The 19,728-nt window shown below is 41.0% G+C and overlaps 1 protein-coding gene across 2 annotated transcripts in view; it reads right to left on the reverse strand.

Moving 5' to 3' along the window:
- slc37a2 (solute carrier family 37 member 2) overlaps positions 1–19,728 on the reverse strand; it is a 33,546-nt gene that overhangs the window by 7,315 nt on the left and 6,503 nt on the right. For both annotated transcript variants that reach the window (XM_060912994.1, XM_060912993.1), the window contains 13 exons: positions 13,958–14,039; positions 13,736–13,826; positions 12,131–12,209; positions 11,913–12,048; positions 9,421–9,497; positions 5,507–5,673; positions 5,377–5,414; positions 5,151–5,285; positions 4,017–4,107; positions 3,854–3,916; positions 3,632–3,717; positions 915–963; positions 651–724 (listed from right to left, as the gene is read on the reverse strand). In XM_060912994.1, coding sequence (XP_060768977.1) covers positions 651–724; positions 915–963; positions 3,632–3,717; positions 3,854–3,916; positions 4,017–4,107; positions 5,151–5,285; positions 5,377–5,414; positions 5,507–5,673; positions 9,421–9,497; positions 11,913–12,048; positions 12,131–12,209; positions 13,736–13,826; positions 13,958–14,039 — 1,168 coding nt within the window. The remainder of the gene's footprint in view (positions 1–650; positions 725–914; positions 964–3,631; positions 3,718–3,853; positions 3,917–4,016; positions 4,108–5,150; positions 5,286–5,376; positions 5,415–5,506; positions 5,674–9,420; positions 9,498–11,912; positions 12,049–12,130; positions 12,210–13,735; positions 13,827–13,957; positions 14,040–19,728) is intronic.

The raw sequence follows: 19,728 nt of genomic DNA on the forward strand, positions 1-19,728 counted from the left end.
TTTCTGACTGTCATTCCAAACACTGGAGACCCTTTCCAAAAAATGCTAAATAAAAAACATCCTTGTAGAAAATGTTTCTGTTTTTCACATGTTTATGTTGAGTGTTCATTATATACTATAAGTCCCTGCTAATACAAGTTGTTACTACAGAAATTATGACATTTATGACAAATGTGATTAAGTTATATGATTAGTATAGTCGGGTGGCACGGTGGTGTAGTGGTTAGCGCTGTCGCCTCACAGCAAGAAGGTCCTGGGTTCGAGCCCCATGGCCGGCGAGGGCCTTTCTGTGTGGAGTTTGCATGTTCTCCCCGTGTCCCCGTGGGTTTCCTCCGGGTGCTCCGGTTTCCCCCACAGTCCAAAGACATGCAGGTTAGGTTAACTGGTGACTCTAAATTGACCGTAGGTGTGAATGTGAGTGTGAATGGTTGTCTGTGTCTATGTGTCAGCCCTGTGATGACCTGGCGACTTGTCCAGGGTGTACCCCGCCTTTCGCCCATAGTCAGCTGGGATAGGCTCCAGCTCGCCTGCGACCCTGTAGAAGGATAAAGCGGCTAGAGATAATGAGATGAGATTAGTATAGTCAGTGTAAGGGTGATTACTATGGTGACAATCATAAGGCATAGTAAGAGAAAGGGGCTGAATGGTACCAGGTCAGCTGACACAGCCGTGGTGATGAGAGCGTAGGGTCCGTTCACAAGCGCACCACAAAGTAGCAGCATACCTAGAACAAGAAACATTTAAAATAATAATAATAAGGGAGAGAAATAAAGAATAAAACAGAAAAAAAAATTGTTAACCAAGGATTAAGCTTTTCTGTATCTTTTTAGTCTTTGGTACACTTTCGACAAATAAAGTAAATGATCACACAGTGTCTGCAGGAAACACATGAGGCCGTGGATGTGTCTACTCACCGACTGTGGTTGGCACACCGTTCTGTCCGACGAGGTTGTACAGGAACAGCTATTGACAGAAAGAGAAAAAGAAAATAAGGCGAAAAAAGTGAAGAGAAATCTGTTCAGTTGTTTTCAGAGGTTTCGCGGGTAAACTCACACACACTCTGCTGCGGTGTGGGCGTGAGATTAGGCCTGGGTGTAAAAATCTGTGAGCAAACTGCAGGGGGTGGGGTGTGTGTGTGTTTTCCTGGGGATGTGTGAAGAGAACGGCGCTCGTACGAGTAGTCTATTTCATGCAGTATACCAAGGGAGCGGTGTGTTTCTTCATGTACTATAGTCACTCAGTGTTTACAGAATTAAAATACAGCTGTGTAATTTGTTTTTCTTTATTTGTTATAAATATTAGTGAGATAAAATAATGAAAATATTGAAAAAGTAATGCTTTTGACTTAAATTATCCCCCCTTAACATTTCAGAGATACAGAAAAACTGGTTCCTTTTACATTCTCTCCCCCCACAGAGGAATTAGACATTAGCTCTCTCAAAAAGCTTTGTATTATGCACACATCTGCGCTCCTTTTATATTTTGTACAGCTATATACTAGTTTTGTGTTTAGTACAGCTCCATGCTAGTTTAATATTTAGCATCGCGCCATTCTAGTTTTGTATTTTGTACAGCTATATTAGTTTTGTATTTAGCACATCCCCATGCTAGCTTTGCATTTAGTACAACCCAGTGCTAGTTTTGTATTTTGAACAGCCCCATGCTAGCTTTTCGTTTAGGATAGCGCCATGCTAGTTTCGTATTTAGCATAGCTCCATGCTAGTTTTGTATTTTGTACAGCCCCACACTAGCTTTTTGGTTAGTACAACCCAATGCTAGTTTTGTATTTTGTACAGCTAAATATCTTGCTTTGTAATTTGAACAGCTATATACAGTACTAGCTTTGTATTTTGAACAGCCCCATGCTAGCTTTTCGTTGAGCAGAGCGCCATACTAGTTTTGTATTTAGCATAGCGCCATGCTAGTTTTGTATTATGTACAGCTATATACTAGCTTTGCATTTTGTACAGCTACAGCTATTTTGTACTTTGTACAGCCCTGTGCTAGCTTTTCGTTTAGCATAGCACCATGCTAGTTTTGTATTTAGCATAGCTCCATGCTCGTTTTGTATTTTGTACAGCCCCATGCTAGCTTTTTGGTTTGTACAACCCAATGCTAGGCGGCATGGTGGCAGTGTTGCCAGATACTGCTGATGTTTTCCAGCCCAAAATATGTTCAAAACCCGCCAAAATGCACTTAAAACCACCCAATCTGGCAACACTGCATGGTGGTGTAGTGGTTAGCGCTGTCGCCTCACAGCAAGAAGGTCCGGGTTCGAGCCCCGTGGCCGGCGAGGGCCTTTCTGTGTGGAGTTTGCATGTTCTCCCCGTGTCCGCGTGGGTTTCCTCCGGGTGCTCCGGTTTCCCCCACAGTCCAAAGACATGCAGGTTAGGTTAACTGGTGACTCTAAATTGAGCGTAGGTGTGAATGTGAGTGTGAATGGTTGTCTGTGTCTATGTGTCAGCCCTGTGATGACCTGGCGACTTGTCCAGGGTGTACCCCGCCTTTCGCCCGTAGTCAGCTGGGATAGGCTCCAGCTCGCCTGCGACCCTGTAGAACAGGATAAAGCGGCTACAGATAATGAGATGAGAACCCAATGCTAGTTTTGTATTTTGCACAACTATATACTTGCTTTGTATTTTGAACAGCTATATACTAGCTTTGTATTTTGAACAGCCCCGTGCTAGCTTTTCGTTTAGCTTAGCACCATGCTAGTTTTTTATTTAGCATAGCTCCATGCTAGTTTTGTATTTTGTACAGCCCCACGCTAGCTTTTTGGTTAGTACAACCCAATGCTAGTTTTGTATTTTGTACAGCTATATACTTGCTTTGTATTTTGAACAGCTATATATTAGCTTTGTATTTTGAACAGCCCCATGCTAGCTTTTTGTTTAGCATAGCGCCACGCTAGTTTTGTATTTAGCATAGCTCCATGCTAGTTTTGTATTATGTACAGCTATACACTAGCTTTGCATTTTGTACAGCTACAGCTATTTTGTACTTTGTACAGTCCCGTGCTAGCTTTGTGTTTAGCATAGCTCCATGCTAGTTTTGTATTTTGTACAGTTCCATGCTAACATTTTATTTTATGCATCTCAGCGCTAGTGTTGTATTTTGTCAGTTCCAGCTCTATGCTGGCTTTGCATTTTTGTTTCCAGCTCTACGCTATCTTCGTATTTCCAGTGCTATACAAACTTTGCATTTTGTGTAATTTACTGCTTACATCGATATGGTAGAGCCAAGTACCCTTTATTTAGGATAAAATGTGTTTTTCCTCTTTTGTGTTAGGTAAGAACATCTAACAACAGAGGTTTAATGACTGGTAGCTTGAAATCTCAGTAATATTTGATGCATTTATTTTTTTACTTTATTCATCCCAAAGCTATTGCCCAGCACCAGTCCTTCCATCTAAATGCAAGAGCACAAATCTTTATTTTTTGTTAATTTTCCTTTTTTTTGGGGGGGGGGGGGGGGGGGGAGAATAACTCTTGCTTCACACTGATTTAGAAAACCAGGCTCTGAGTTATAGAACTGCTTATAGTTAGAGAATGCAAATGCAGTCAATACTAGAATCAATGATGAGCACATTGTGTAATTTGAGTAATTCTCACCCATGCAATCACTGACTCACCATAGGAGCAGCAGCGATTAGCATGGCACAGCAGGTGGACGCCCTCCCTCCGGTGTAGTCTGAAACAAGCCCAGCTATGATGCCGCCTGGAATGAAGAATGTTAACACAGACATCAAACATCTTCAGTATTTGGAGGAATGCATATTTATACATGCATCGTGATAATTTCCCCAAAGCCTTCAGGCAAAGTTATAATTAAACAATACTACGACTCTGCTTACCCAGAATTCCCCCAACGTCAAAGAGTGTAGACAAGTCCCCTGCTGCTTTAGGATCAAAATTTGCTGGAGAAAGGGTTTAGATCAAAAGGTGATGTAGTGTACAAATAGATATAAAACATGTTTTAGTAATGCATGAGGAAAGTTATTGAAAAGAGTCTCTTACCGACATTTGCAATGTATAGTGGTAACCAGTAGAGGAATGTGTAACTAACCAGCTTAGCGAAAAGCAAACAAAGGGAGAACTCCACCACACCCTGGAGAACAAGTCAAACCAGCCTCTTGTTAAAGCTGAAACTCATCTAAGAATGCACTTATAGCTTAGGACTTGAACATAGAACCAAACACAATACGCAAGGGCAGACAACTTGAATCATTCTGCATACTGCTGACAAAAATCTACACCACAATTATTCATATGACAGATGCTTTTATCCAAAGTGACTTGCAAATGAGACAGAATCAAGCTGAAGGTTGCTGCCTTAAAAGGCTTAAAGGTGAGATATGTCTCATCTCATCTCATCTCATCTTATTATCTCTAGCCGCTTTATCCTGTTCTACAGGGTCGCAGACAAGCTGGAGCCTATCCCAGCTGACTACGGGCGAAAGGCGGGGTACACCCTGGACAAGTCGCCAGGTCATCACAGGGCTGACACATAGACACAGACAACCATTCACACTCACATTCACACCTACGCTCAATTTAGAGTCACCAGTTAACCTAACCTGCATGTCTTTGGACTGTGGGGGAAACCGGAACACCCGGAGGAAACCCACGCGGACACAGGGAGAACATGCAAACTCCGCACAGAAAGGCCCTCGCCGGCCACGGGGCTCGAACCCAGGACCTTCTTGCTGTGAGGCGACAGCGCTAACCACTACACCACCGTGCCGCCCGGTGAGATATATAACATTTAAAATTGTTTCTAGTCCTTCACCAATCCTAATTTCAAAACATACCTTAGGAAAAATTGTGACTGGCAATATTGCATTGCCATGGCTCTTGCTATTTTCTTCATTAAAACTCTTGCTTTGGTTTATTTGCCAGTCCATTATAGCCATTGCAAGATTCTACTGGGAAAAAGTAGATGTTTAAAATCTCTGCATTAGGGATATATTTTCAACAGAGACGATGGAGTCAGTTAGACACAAGGGAAAGGCTTTTCAGTTTTTTCCCTTGCTATGGCTATTTTCTTCAGAGGCAGCAGAGGGCTATGAAAATTACTCCTGGCTCCTTTAATGGTTCAACAGTGGGACTGGAGCATGCGAACACTGCCACCGGTATCCTGAGTATGCTCACCGGTATCCTGAGAGCTCCAAAGAAACTGATGGCCTCTGTTTCCTCACCAGCCTCCACTACTGCAGTCGTGTGATTGTTGAAGATCTCCTCGCTATTCAGTGAGGTCCTTAGCAAAGGCTCTCGCTCTGGGCTGTCCTACGCACACATATATACACAGTTTGTAAAATACACAATGCTGACCATATATACAGATTATATCTTACACCATGCATGCAGCTGGTCTTACATGGTGTTGAGGTGGGCTGCATTTCACGTCTTCTGGATCTGCACAGAACAATATGCACCAAATCATAGGTTGGAATCATGTTACCATATGTATACTTATATTACTCATGATACAGCAATGCTAAACTTACGCTCAACCAGGAAGAAGAAGCAGAGGACTCCCATAGCGGCGATGATGATGCCAGGAACAATGAAGGACATGCCCCAGGCGGTTGTGACAAACGCTCCGGCGATGAGCGAGCCCAGGATGTTCCCCACAGAGGTGTGCGAGTTCCACACGCCCATGATGAACCCTCGCCTACAGCAACAGCCAATAAAAAAAATACATTCACAACTGATTTTTTCACCTGTACATTTCACACTACACTGAATTTGATTAACTCTCTTTTTCCATCAAACGATTGCATATGTAAGTGAGCTACAGCATTGTGCATGGTCAAATTTTCGTTTTTGTCCTGAGCCCTATTTGGACAGGGTTAGTTACATGAGGAGTTGAGACGTGTCAGTTGAAAAGAACACATTTTAAATGTTCCCAAAATAATATGACTAAAAATCATTGTGAAGCCTGTTTAAAACCTGCAGAAACAAAAGCAAGTAAGAAACAAAAGCCAAAGTCTACAGACGAAATGCATCAGTTTCTATAAAAATAGACCGAACCAATTTCCTTTAAAAATCTGTACCAGGGTGTGAAGTGAATTGATGCCGTTAAAGGGGAACTGAAGTCATTTTTAAACTTGCTTTATTTCTTAATTAACGTGTTATTCAATTACATTTTCGGTTTTATTAACCTTATATCGTGACTTGTATTGGCATATTATATTACACTTATCAGCCTTTTCGGTTTTTAGCCATGTTGCATGTAGTTCGTATGGTCCACGGCAGGTGTCGCTTATCCGCGCGATCTTCACGAGACTTGTGCGAGACTTCAAACGTGAAGTGTCAGCGCCGCCATTTTGAAAACTGTTTACACAGCGGCCAGATCGCCAGATCATTCCAATTTAGATTAATTTCGAGATTTGCCAGCTTCATCAGTGATTGAGATTATTCCATACGACTTCAAACCAGGGCTCTGAACCAGAATTTTTTTCCTATTGGTTCGTTCCGAACAGAAACGGAATTTTAACGTTTCCAGTTTTGGGTTCCACCATTAAATAGACGTTCCCGAACCGGTTAGAACAAAAAAATTTCGTTCCCGGAACGATTAATTACGTTCCCTGTCAGCTGTTTAACAAATGGCTATAAAATTATGTCTCTGTCTCAACCAGCTTAAGCCAAATGTAGGCTAATTCTATTATAACCTTCATTAAATAAGACAAGAAATAATTCAAAACAATTATTATTTCAAATGTTGGCGATTTGGATTCTCAGTACGTCTTCCCATCTACACAAACAGAATAAGTGCCAAAAATGAAAGATAATTCGTTTAGTGTGTTACCAAAGGCTAGTCAGGCCCTATAGAGGGCTACCGCATGACGTCACCGTGCCGCGAGATTTTGTTAGGCGCCATATTGGAAGACCAAGTACACATCTATGCAAGTACATACATACATAACAAACTACACCTGAAATGTAGCCAGGGCCGGTTCTGCCCTAATCTGGACCCGGGTGCAACATCGCGCAACACCCCCCCCCAAAAAAAAAAAAACCCAGTCTAAATCAGGACAACCATCACATAACTATAACTATAAACATTTTATATCAACTATTTTAACTAAATGGGCTATAATAAATAAGCCTGCAGGCAGCCACGGCGGGCTGCCTCAGAAAGTAACCATTTGTCCTACCTTAAAACTCGTTTTGCATTTTCTGCCTCCTTTTTTGTATTTTCAACCCTCCGTTTATTTTCTTACCTTTTCTGAAAACCCGATTTGTGTCCAGACATTTTGTTCTGCTACCAACGAACTAACTCGTCAGGTCTCGTCTCTCGAGCCCGCGATGATTCCCGTGGGAGGGGCAACAACTGATACATTTTTACAAACAGCCAATAGGGAGGTTGCATCGTTCAGGCTCTTCTTTGCTCAGACACTCAGTAATTCACTTATTATCACATGGAGACGTGATAGCAGTCCACCTTCCCGCTCTCTCCATTCAGTCAGCGAACATCACACAGGAAGTGAACCCCAGCGGGTCATAGAAACTTGCGCAGGAGAAGAATGGCTATTTTATTTGTAGGCTATGGAAACTTTGAGGAACGAAATAAAAACCAGTATTAACCGGTTACCATTATTTTTAATAAGCGTTTCTGTTCCGGAACATAAAAAATAATAAAGTTTCTGGTTTCGTTTCTGTTCCATGTGAAATAGAAAAAGTTCCCGGTTTTCGTTCCTTGAACTGGTTCAAAGCCCTGCTTCAAACCAACATGAAGTAGAGAAGAGCTGGAAAGACGACAGGATAAGGACTAGTCCGTCGTGCTGGTATTTACGTCATTACTGTCGCACAATTAAAACGTGCCAGATCATTCGGCTAGTGGGTTTTCAAAATAATAAATACGTGCATGTATTTTTGTGATAAATACACATTATACTGAGCGCATTTCCCACATAATCCTCACTAAGGTTTCGGACAGCACTACAAAATGGCGTCCCCACTATATAGTGCCCTATATAGTGAATAGGGAACGATTTCAGACACAGAAAACTTCCTGCTTGATTACATCAGCATTCGAAGGAGGGCGTGCGCGTCTTTTGACAACGTTGGCGGATGTTGGTCACTTTGATTTCCGCTGTACGTTTTTCTTCCGTCCTACGATGTCTCGCACAGGTCTCAGCGAATCTCGTTCACGGCCAACGCTTTGACATATGGACTGATATATTACACAGCATATTTCAAACACTCATAACTTGCTATAGCAGTGACAAAATAGCGATCAGAAATGCATTCCTACATTTTATAAAATGAGAAATAGAATTTTGATGATAAAAAATTTGCCTTCAGTTCCCCTTTAAAACAGGCAGAGTGGTCACGCCACCAAATATTAAAGGTAGACTGCCTCTCAGATTTTTCAAGTGTAGGTCATAAAAAGAATTTTCCCCGACACCCAATTATTTTTGTTTAGTGGACCGAAAGCTACTGAATTCGAATCACAGACTTCCAATTTTATTAAGTTTTTTTAAATAGAACAATTAATGAATTTAGGGCCACGTGGCCCTAAATTCTCTGCTATTTTTTCCTGCTTCACAATGACCCAATTCAAGATACTATGTCATGCATCACGTGGTGGGCTTTCCCCATTTGCGCAAGGTATTGTGGGATGCAAATTTGAAACAGGAGAGAAAACTAGAGGACATGAGTGTGCGAATGAAACGTGGAAGACCGACTATAGTAACGGAAAGGAAGAAGAAAAGACGTTATGTTGCAAAGGAAGGGAAACGCAGGACCAAACTAATAAATATCGGCGCTCAGCGAGCACCTCGGTGTGATCAGCTGTTCGTTTAGCGACAGAATGATGGAACTGTCAGCGCACGGTCAAAGGTCAACCTGCGTATGCGCACACAGACTTCCTCTGTCTGCTTGACTGCACGAAGCGAGCGATTTCATGCACATTATTTGCTCGGGAATCCGCTCAAATTAAATAACTTCCAAGCTACAGAATGGCCTGTTATTTTGTGAGAATCATACGTCACAATGACCACATTTCAGAAGGAACTAAATTTTACTGATTTTATGAAATCGAAAGTCCGTCTCGCTTTAATCTGATTTAGTACCTTAAATGTACTTTTCCAACGCACCTTGACTTTGTAGAATTTCTTCCATGACTTTTACACAGTAACAGATATTTCATATCTAGCTAACGTAGGTCAGTGGTTAATACAAAGTCTCCAAGCACATGGGAATTATGGAAAAGTTTGTGCAAAGTTGGATTTGTGAGAAAAGTCAATCAAACACTGAAAGAACTTTAACTGTTAGAGTGTTATCTCATCCACTTGATTAGCTGGGAAAGAGCCAAGCAGATTTTCAGATACTCCAAGTTAGCTAATGAAACACGTGCTGGTACTGAGTCAGCAGCAGGAAAAAACAAAAAAAAAAACAAAGGACAGACACTCACTTCCCCTTTCCGAACCAGTTGCCAACACAAGCCACCACCGCAGGCCAGCCTGTTGTCTGTACCAGCCCATTTGCAACCTGATAGAGAGAGAGAGTGAAAGAGAGACAATGTTTTAATAGAGAAAGTATACAGTCACACAGCCTTGAAGGAGGAACGGGCTGTACTGTAGTCTCCTTGTTGCCAGTCACTAGGCATGTGATACACTTTTGTTCGATCAGCACACTGTGTTCCAAGGCCGCTGAACCATAATCCGTTTTTTGCTTAGCTAAAAGACAGCAGATGCAAATTACTTTCTGCTCGAAATTAAGAAACGTGCGCTTGTTCAGTTTTCAACAGTCTGAAACAGGAAACATAAATCAGTAACAAGTATCAGTTCCATATTTTTGAAATTGTTAAACTTCTAAAGCTCTTGAGCAGAAGTGAAGTCATTTTCTGGATTCCTTGTTGCTTAAACAGCCTTGCAATTAAAGATCCATGAACTGAATCTCAAGAGAAGGTGGGTCATGCAGCAAGACAACGACCCTAAGCGCACAAGTCGTTCTACTAAAGAATGGTTAAAGAAGAATAAAGTTAATGTTTTGGAATGGCCAAGTCAAAGTCCTGACCTTAGGCCAATCGAAATGTTGTGGAAGGACCCGAAGCGAGCAGTTCACGTGAGGAAACCCACCAACATCCCAGAGTTGAAGCTGTTCTGCACGGAGGAACGGGCTAAAATTCCTCCACGCCTGTTAGGTTTATATAAGTATTTTATAAGTAATTTATCAATTGATTATAAGTCATTTATTAAAATGGTGACAAAATTAAGGATTAACTTAAGGTTCAGTTAAACTTAAGGTTCAGTTAAAAATGACCTTCTGTCTCGGCTGGACATTGTTTGGGAACATTTTGTTTATGAAATGTGTATTTTTGATCAGAGATGTGTCTGAACGACGCCAAGGTCTGTTTTGATGTCAGATCGACCCACACACACTTTAATGTTGGATGTAATGGTAGCCTTATTGCTGAACAGAGTTAAGACTTTATATATATATATTTTTTTTTAAAAAGATATTTTTTGGGCTTTTTGCACCTTTATTGGATAGGACAGTGTAGAGACAGGAAATGAGCGGGAGAAAGAGAGACGGGGAGGGATCGGGAAATGACCTCGGGCCGGAATCGAACCCGGGTCGCCCGGATTTATGGTATGGCGCCTTATCCACCTGAGCCACGACGCCCCCGAGACTTTATATTTTAGAGCTTTTTAAGATCCTTTATTATTTTGGACTATTGCATATACTATGGCAGTGATTTTAAACTGTTCCTGTGTAGCCTGACCTTCGGAGAACAACACTTCTTTGTTAGACCAAACATAGTCTTTGTTTAAAACATTGTCGTAAAAACATCTCGCGCGCTTTGACATGCGTAAATGAAATTGCTGAATTGCTGAAATATTATTTTGCTTATGATTGAAGGTTTCTTTCATTCACACACACACATACATATGGAATTAAGATGTGATTTGCTGACCTAGCACATAGACACAGATATCAAAATGATGTCACTCACTCACACCCTCCCATAGACACACACACACACCCCTCTCTGAGGTCACATACACACACACACACATTTGACAGACACAATAGCCGTTTGGAGAGATTATGATTTGTTATAAAAGGTGTTTGTAATCTTTCATCTTTGGCGAGAATACTGTGAATAAACAGCAGTGAAACCGATCTCTGGTTCTCTGTTTTTTTGCGGTTTTCCGTCCCAGACGTCTGGGTGGTACGAGGGCGGGGGTCCCGAGAAATAAGTTGACCGATTGACCGTTTCAAACTGGGTTGAACCTAACAACGCCGGTGTGCAGCACTGATCAACAGTTACCGCATACGTTTAGTTGCAGTTATTGCTGCACAAGGGGGTCACACCAGATACTGAAAGCAAATGTTCACATACTTTTGCCACTCACAGATATGTAATACTGGATCATTTTCCTCAATAAATAAATGACCAAGTATAATATTTTTGTCTCATTTGTTTAACTGGGTTCTCTTTATCCACTTTTAGGATTTGTGTGAAAATATGATGATGTTTTAGGTCATTTATGCAGAAATATAGAAAATTCTAAAGGGTTCACAAACTTTCAAGCACCACTGTAATATTTAAAACGTGTTTCTAAATGGAAAATAGTCATATAATTTTAAAGACTTGTTGGAAAAACTATGATTGTGTTAAACCCCATGTACCATAATAGACTTGTTATTATTCCCATCCATTGGCTTGTTGCTTCACTTAAGGCCTCTGATTTCATTTTTCTCACTTAGCCCCGCCCCCAGTCAGAACAAGGTCACCATTTGTCCATTAACAGTAAGTCCCAAGACATGCATAGTTTTGAGAAGAAGTGTGTGGATGGATGGATGGAAAGACAGGAAAGAAACAACTGTCACTGTTTTCATTGCAGATTGCTGTAAGAATTATAAATGGGGAAAAAATAATACAGAGGTAGGTTTCACCTGCACTAAACAGTAGTACCACAACGAATGAATGCTCCAGTAGAATCCCAGGCCAAAGAGTGCTGTGAAAAGACCGCTGAGTAGCATCCCAGTGGTGAGGTAGTAACGCAGGGGCAGTCGCTCACCAAAAATGCCACTGTCAAGGTGAACGCAAGATTGGGTTTTCGATATCAAGTTAAACAGAAGAAACAGCACATTGGACTGGTCAATTGTTATACCTGAAGAACATGCCGATGGCGTAGGCCACAAGAAAGCAATTGTCCAGCCATCCAAACAGGTGCTGGTAATTGTCTTGGTCTACAGAGAGTGGGAAGGAATTCAGAGAGGGAATTGAATAATTTAAGCATTATTTAAAAAGGGTTCTGAAATCAAACACTACAAAACTCCTTTCATAAATAAATGAAAGCTCTTCCCCTATTCATAAACATATATGTTAGTAATTACTAAAGGGCTCATAATTGTAAATGATGCAGATAGAGCTTTACCCAAGTATGCACCGCACCCTTCAGACTTTAATCAAAATGATATCTCAAGTCATTAAAAATGTTCTGTTTTCATTCTTTCTTCTTCTAATTTTATTATTGTTGTTATTGTTGTTCCATTTCCTTTACTTAAATTTGATTACTATTAGTGTGATTATTAAATGTTGACAAACTAAACTGTAGCTCTACAATGTCCTAGGGTACCCTGAAGTGTGATTATTACCTCTTACCCCTTTTCCACCAAATCAGTTCCAGGGCTGGTTCGGGGCCAGTGCTGGTGCTGGTTCACAACTCGTTCAACTTGCGAGCCAGCTGAGAACCAGTTTGCTTTTCCATAGCTTGCGGTGCTAAGGAAAGCCACGTCATTACGTCGCTGTATACGTCAGTTACGTCGCTACGTTTGCATAAACCTTGGCGCGAATATCGAAGCAAAAACAACACGGAAGAAGCAGCAACAACAACAACAACAACAATAATAATAATGGATGACTTCGCGTTTGTACAGCTGCTGCTTCTCGTCGCTTAAAAATGGCGATCTTTCGCGGTCTTGTTATTGTTGTTGGTCTTAACAACTCCGCCCCCCCGCTGACATAAGCGGTTCTTTCCTCTGGTCCAGCAGAGAGTTGGTGCTAGCCTGGAACCGGTTTTTCTGGCCCCAGAGCCAGTTCTTTGTCAGTGGAAACAGAAAACCCGGTTCCAAACTAAGCACTGGCCCCGAACCAGCCCTGGAACTGCTTTGGTGGAAAAGGGGCATCTGTCAACTTTGTTGGAGGAGGTTTTATTTTCGCCTCCTTTTGTTCATTTCTTTGTCTGTTCCCAACGTAACTCAAAAAATACTGAATGGATTTGGATGAAATTTGGAGGAAAGGTGAGCCACGGTCCAATGAACAATTGATTAGATTTTGATGCAAATCTGGACATGTACGTATGTGGATCCATGCTCCAGATATGTATGCGGATCCAAGATTTTTTTGGCTTTTCCCCAATGTAACTCAAAAAGTAATGAACAGATATGGATGAAATTTGGAGGAAAGGTGAGCCATGGACCAAGGAACAACTGTTTAGATTTTGATGCAAATCCGGATATGTATGTAGATCCGAGATTTTTTTGCCTGTTCCCGACATAACTCAAAAAGGAGTGAACGGATTTTGATTAAATTTGGTGTACAGCTTTAGTATTATCTTAGGTTCGAGTGATTTGATTTTGATGTTGAGAATATGTGACTTGGCAGAGGTATGCACTCTACCATGTGCCCTTCTAGTTAATTAAAATGTTATTATCACTACTATATTTTCCATGCAAAAGAGCCAATGATAATCTATTTATGAAAATATACACACCAAAAGGAGCCCAGTCACACCAGGTGGAATTGTCCGTGACATTGAGGTCGGCAGGTCGAATGACATTGGAGCAGTTTCTATGAAGCTCACTCTAAGAAAGTGTTGCAAAAAAAAAAAAGAAAGACATAAAAATGATAAAGAATGCTGAATTCTTGCCTGAAATGAAAGAAACACAACCATACACTCCTTTCTGATGCAAAAGAAACCTCTATCGCTCTTTACCTTGACAATACTTATAGGTTTCCGTGAGAGATGGTACGCTGTATAGAACAGGAACGTGAGGAGGAGGATGAAGCCTCGGTACCTGAAGAGATAAACACACTGTATTTTCTCTACCAAAGGCAAAGTGAATGTTTTGGGGAAAATGCAAAGTCAGGCTTTGTGGTAGTGTGAGGTTGAGGGAAAAGGAAGTGAGTAATAGCAGTTGAATAAATGAGATAACTAAATGAGCAAACTTGGCAGTACGCTAGTTTTGAAAATAGCTTGCAGTTGGATGGTAAACACAACAAGCGTGAAGTTCAACAAGTGTGACAGCAAGAATGAGACCCAATACCTCTCAGTGTAATCTACATTTCTGCTATATACACTGTATTTAATGAGGAAGTCTGATTTGTGATCAAAACCTATTAGCATTCAACTTCTTTAACAGAAATACAGCTATTGTTAGCCATCATGATAACACTGATTAGGTAAACTAGTTGAATCCTAATACTGGAGCTAGCTGCTTCAATACAAACTGCCTTTGATAAATACGTAATGCACTTAGCAACAGTTTGTTTCGGAAAATCTCATTAGCATTCAGTTAGTTTGTATTCCCAGAATTATTATCTTGCTAGCTGGGCGGCACGGTGGTGTAGTGGTTAGCGCTGTCGCCTCACAGCAAGAAGGTCCGGGTTCGAGCCCTGTGGCCGGCGAGGGCCTTTCTAAGCGGAGTTTGCATGTTCTCCCCGTGTCCGTGTGGGTTTCCTCCGGGTGCTCCGGTTTCCCCCACAGTCCAAAGACATGCAGGTTAGGTTAACTGGTGACTCTACATTGACCGTAGGTGTGAATGTGAGTGTGAATGTGTCTATGGCTACGTTCACACTGCAGGCTGAAGTGACTCAAATCCGATCTTTTCGCCCATATGTGACCTGTATCCGATCTTTTATTGACAATATGAACGACACAGATCCGATTTTTTCAAATCCGACCCAGGCTGTTTGGATATGTGGTCCTAATTCCGATTCCTATCCGCTCTTTTCATATGCGACTTCAGTCTGAAACGCCAGGTCGCATTCATCCGACTTACACGTCATCAACAAGCCACAAACGTCACTATTCAGCGCTGAAGTAGGCGGCGGGTCTCTCAAAAAAAGTTACAACAACATGGCGCACATGACATCAATGCGGGGGACGCTTTGGGCTGTGAAGGTTCTGAATCTTCTCAATGGAAGGACGCAGAGGTTAGGGAGCTGATTTCCATTTGGGGGGATGCAGCTATTCAAGCTAGATTGGATGGGTCATACCGCAACCGGGCGGTTTTACTTCCGTAAACACTGGCCATGCTCACTGCGTGTGACGTCGTCGTGTCCTGCAATGTGCATGCGGAACACTTTTAGGTCGAAGTCGCTTGTTAATGTGAACGACCTCACAAAAAAATCGGATTTCACAAAAAATCAGAATTGAGCATTAAGCCTTGCAGTGTGAACGTAGCGTATGTGTCAGCCCTGTGATGACCTGGCGACTTGTCCAGGGTGTACCCCGCCTTTCGCCCGTAGTCAGCTGGGATAGGCTCCAGCTTGCCTGCGACCCTGTAGAACAGGATAAAGCGGCTAGAGATAATGAGATGAGATTATCTTGCTAGCTGACATTTGAGAGATTAGCTGTGGGTTGGTTTTTTTTTTTGAGAAAGCCGTTAACAGTTAGCCTTTGCTAATATTTCCTCCACATTGGTTCCTTGGTGAAAGGGCACTAATTTACCATCATTAACTAAAATCAGTGTGATGTGAGAGAGATTTCTTTTTCTTTTCTGAATATTTTATGTTCTGTTCACTCCACTCTTAGTAAAAGGGTTCTTCAAGGGTTCCTTTGTATATTTTCGGGGGGGTTCTTAGTTTCATAATAAGGTTCAAGTTACTTTTCTGAAAGACCAACTCCAGGAAAACTTTATTTTCTTGTAAACAAGCGTCTCATGTTATCTGTTATGAGTTAACAGCAATACAGACTGAGAAATAATTCGAAAATACGTTTTATCTTCTGACCACTGTACGTATACACGACACAAATGGTAAAAATGGAAATCGGGCATCATATGTTTGGGGATTAGTTTCCTACCGTAGTGCTCTTTGTTTATTTTACCAGGAAGTCCCATTGAGATTAATATATATTAGTGCTGTCAAAAATGTCACATTATTAACGCGTTAACTTGACTCAATTTTAACGGCGATAATTTTTTTATCGCGAGATTAACGCTCTGTGACATGATGTAGGTTTTTCATAAGCTTTTGAAACTGCCAGGAACTTGGAACAGAGACAAAACGATAGCAGCTAGACTGTAATGCCACGCACAGCCAGAGTCCTCTGCCCCCCCCCGAGAACCAGTGCGGGCAGGGCGCGCTAGTCGAGATGGGATTTATGGCTCTTTGATGGGATCCGCATCTTTGTGATCCGTTCTTTGAAAAGAGCCGTTCAAAAGACTGGCTCATTTGGCTCTTTTTAAATATTTATTCAGTTTTAAGAAGACAGTGTCTAAAGAAGCCAGATCCCTCTGAACTGTAAACTCAATGCTATCCCAGAAATCCTTCCTGTAATATGCAAATGTGGCCGCCTCTGATTGGACAGCGCGACGCATCAACAGGCAGGAAGTGTAAAAGTACAAAATGTGTTAAGTGAGCTGAAACAGTAAAGATCAGATTCAATGCAATATTTATCAACGAACAACTTAAACTTAATATAATAGTGTACTTTATATTATAATCAAGCATGTCAAACCTACCGTCACTGTGTAACCTATCTCTCTGATTAAAAGTTGTAGACTAACTCAAACAGTAGCTCATTTCACTCATGGTTCTTTTGCTAGCGCTGGTGCTCGGCTTAGGTTTTACTTTGCAGTGGCTGTGACAAGACGTGTTATGCTTTGTAATAAAAAAAAAAAACATTGGTACAAAGCAAGCCCATTCACTTTTTTATGCTGATAAGAGAATTACAATGGTCTTTTATGTGACAAAAATGTGCGATTAAATTGCGATTAATCGCGAGTTAACTATGACTGTCGCGACATTAATCGCGATTAAATATTTTAATCGCTTGACAGCACTAATATATACAGTGGTGCTTGAAAGTTTGTGAACCCTTTAGAATTTTCTATATTTCTGCATAAATATGACCTAAAACATCATCAGATTTTCACACAAGTCCTAAAAGTAGATAAAGAGAACCCAGTTAAACAAATGAGAAAAAATATCACACTTGGTCATTTATTTATTGAGGAAAATGATCCAATATTACATATCTGTGAGTGGCAAAAGTATGTGAACCTCTAGGATTAGCAGTTCACTTGAAGGTGAAGTTAGAGTCAGGTGTTTTCAATCAATGGGATGACAATCAGGTTTGAGTGGGCACCCTGTTTTATTTAAAGAACAGGGATCTATCAAAGTCTGATCTTCACAACACATGTTTGTGGAAGTGTATCATGGCACGAACAAAGGAGATTTCTGAGGACCTCAGAAAAAGCGTTGTTGATGCTCATCAGGCTGCAAAAGGTTACAAAACCATCTCTAAAGAGTTTGGACTCCACCAATCAACAGTCAGACAGATTGTGTACAAATGGAGGAAATTCAAGACCATTGTCACCCTCCCCAGGAGTGGTTGACCAACAAAGATCACTCCAAGAACAAGGCGTGTAATAGTCGGCGAGGTCACAAAGGACCCCAGGGTAATTTCTAAGCAACTGAAGGCCTCTCTCACATCAACATTAGCCAATGTTCATGAGTCCACCATCAGGAGAACACTGAACAACAATGGTGTGCATGGCAGGGTTGCAAGGAGAAAGCCACTGCTCTCCAAAAAGAACATTGCTGCTCATCTGCATTTTGCTAAATATCACATGGACAAGCCAGAAGGCTATTGGAAAAATGTTTTGTGGATGGATGAGACCAAAATAGAACTTTTTGGTTTAAATGAGAAGCGTTATGTTTGGAGAAAAAAACCCCACTGCATTTCAGCATAAGAACCTTATCCCATCTGTGAAACATGATGGTGGTAGTATCATGGTTTGGGCCTGTTTTGCTGCATCTGGGCCAGGACGGCTTGCCATCATTGATGGAACAATGAATTCTGAATTATACCAGCGAATTCTAAAGGAAAATGTCAGGACATCTGTCCATGGACTGAATCCCAAGAGAAGGTGGGTCATGCAGCAAGACAACGACCCTAAGCACACAAGTCATTCTACCAAAGAATGGTTAAAGAAGAATAAAGTTAATGTTTTGGAATGACCAAGTCAATGTCCTGACCTTAATCCAATCGAAATGTTGTGGAAGGACCTGAAGCGAGCAGTTCATGTGAGGAAACCCACCAACATCCCAGAGTTGAAGCTGTTCTGTATGGAGGAATGGGCTAAAATTCCTCCAAGCCAGTGTGCAGGACTGATCAACAGTTACCGCAAACGTTTAGTTGCAGTTATTGCTGCACAAAGGGGTCACACCTGATACTGAAAGCAAAGGTTCACATACTTTTGCCACTCACAGATATGTAATATTGGATCATTTTCCTCAGTAAATAAATGACCAAGTATAATATTTTTGTCTCATTTGTTTAACTGGGTTCTCTTTATCTACTTTTAGGACTTGTGTGAAAATCTGATGATGTTTTGGGTCACATTTATGCAGAAATATAGAAAATTCTAAAGGGTTCACAAACTTTCAAGCACCACTGTATATATATATATATATATATATATATATATATATATATATATATATATATTTTACCCGAGAGACCTAGCCAAGATAGCAGCTGGACAAACTCACATCAATACCAACTACACGACATAATCTACAAAATCCACAACCTATTTTAACTCAATGGCCCTTTTACGTACAGTTTGTCAGTGGAAATCTATGCCTTGTGACTATTTAGTGACGGTAGATTTGAAAATAGCCTTCGTACACGCTGTACTATTTGAACACACTTTTTTTCTGCATTAGTACACAGTTCTGAATGTAGCCTTCAATACAGGAAATCAGCTAACCGCGAACACGCTTCAGTTTCTGCGCTCACCTGTTTACATTTCCTGACAGGCAACGCCGCCTCACACACTACGAACTCTGTGTGTTCTGTAAAAGCAGCCTTTCTTACACCGTGTAACTCACATGAACATTCCTCTGCTCATTATAAAGACCTTTCTGTAGACAAGATACACTTTTTTGTATCATTAAAACACGAGTTCATTATTTCTGAATGCAAGATACCTCAGACAGAAAAACAATGACTTTTGGACAGACTGAACCTATAACATGTCTTCTGAACTGTAATTATTTAAAAAAAAAAACACACACACAACAGAAATGTGTTTATTTCACTATTTTTTCTCCCAATTCCTGAATACTTCATTTTCTTACAGAAGGCCATTTCTCCCACCATAATAACGACTTAATATCTCAAAGTAATCAGATCATTCTCATAATTATAGTGGTATGCAAAAGTTTGGGCACCCCTGGTCAAAATTGCTGTTGCTGTGAACAGTTAAGCAAGTTGAAGAGGAAAGGATCTCCGAAAGGCATAAAGTTAAAGACGACTCATTCCCTTTATATTTTAAGCAAAAACAATTTTTTATTTTCATCTTTTACATTTTCAAAATGACAAGAAAGGAAAAGGGCCCGAAGCAAAAGTTTGGGCACCCTGCATGGTTAGTACCTAGTAACACCTCCTTTGGCAAGTATCACAGCTTGTAAACACTTTTTGTAGCCAGCTAATAATCTTTCAGTTCTTACCTGGGGGATTTTCACACATTC

The sequence above is a fragment of the Neoarius graeffei genome, chromosome 28 (assembly GCF_027579695.1).
Source record: "Neoarius graeffei isolate fNeoGra1 chromosome 28, fNeoGra1.pri, whole genome shotgun sequence".
NCBI classification, from domain to species: Eukaryota; Metazoa; Chordata; class Actinopteri; order Siluriformes; family Ariidae; genus Neoarius; species Neoarius graeffei.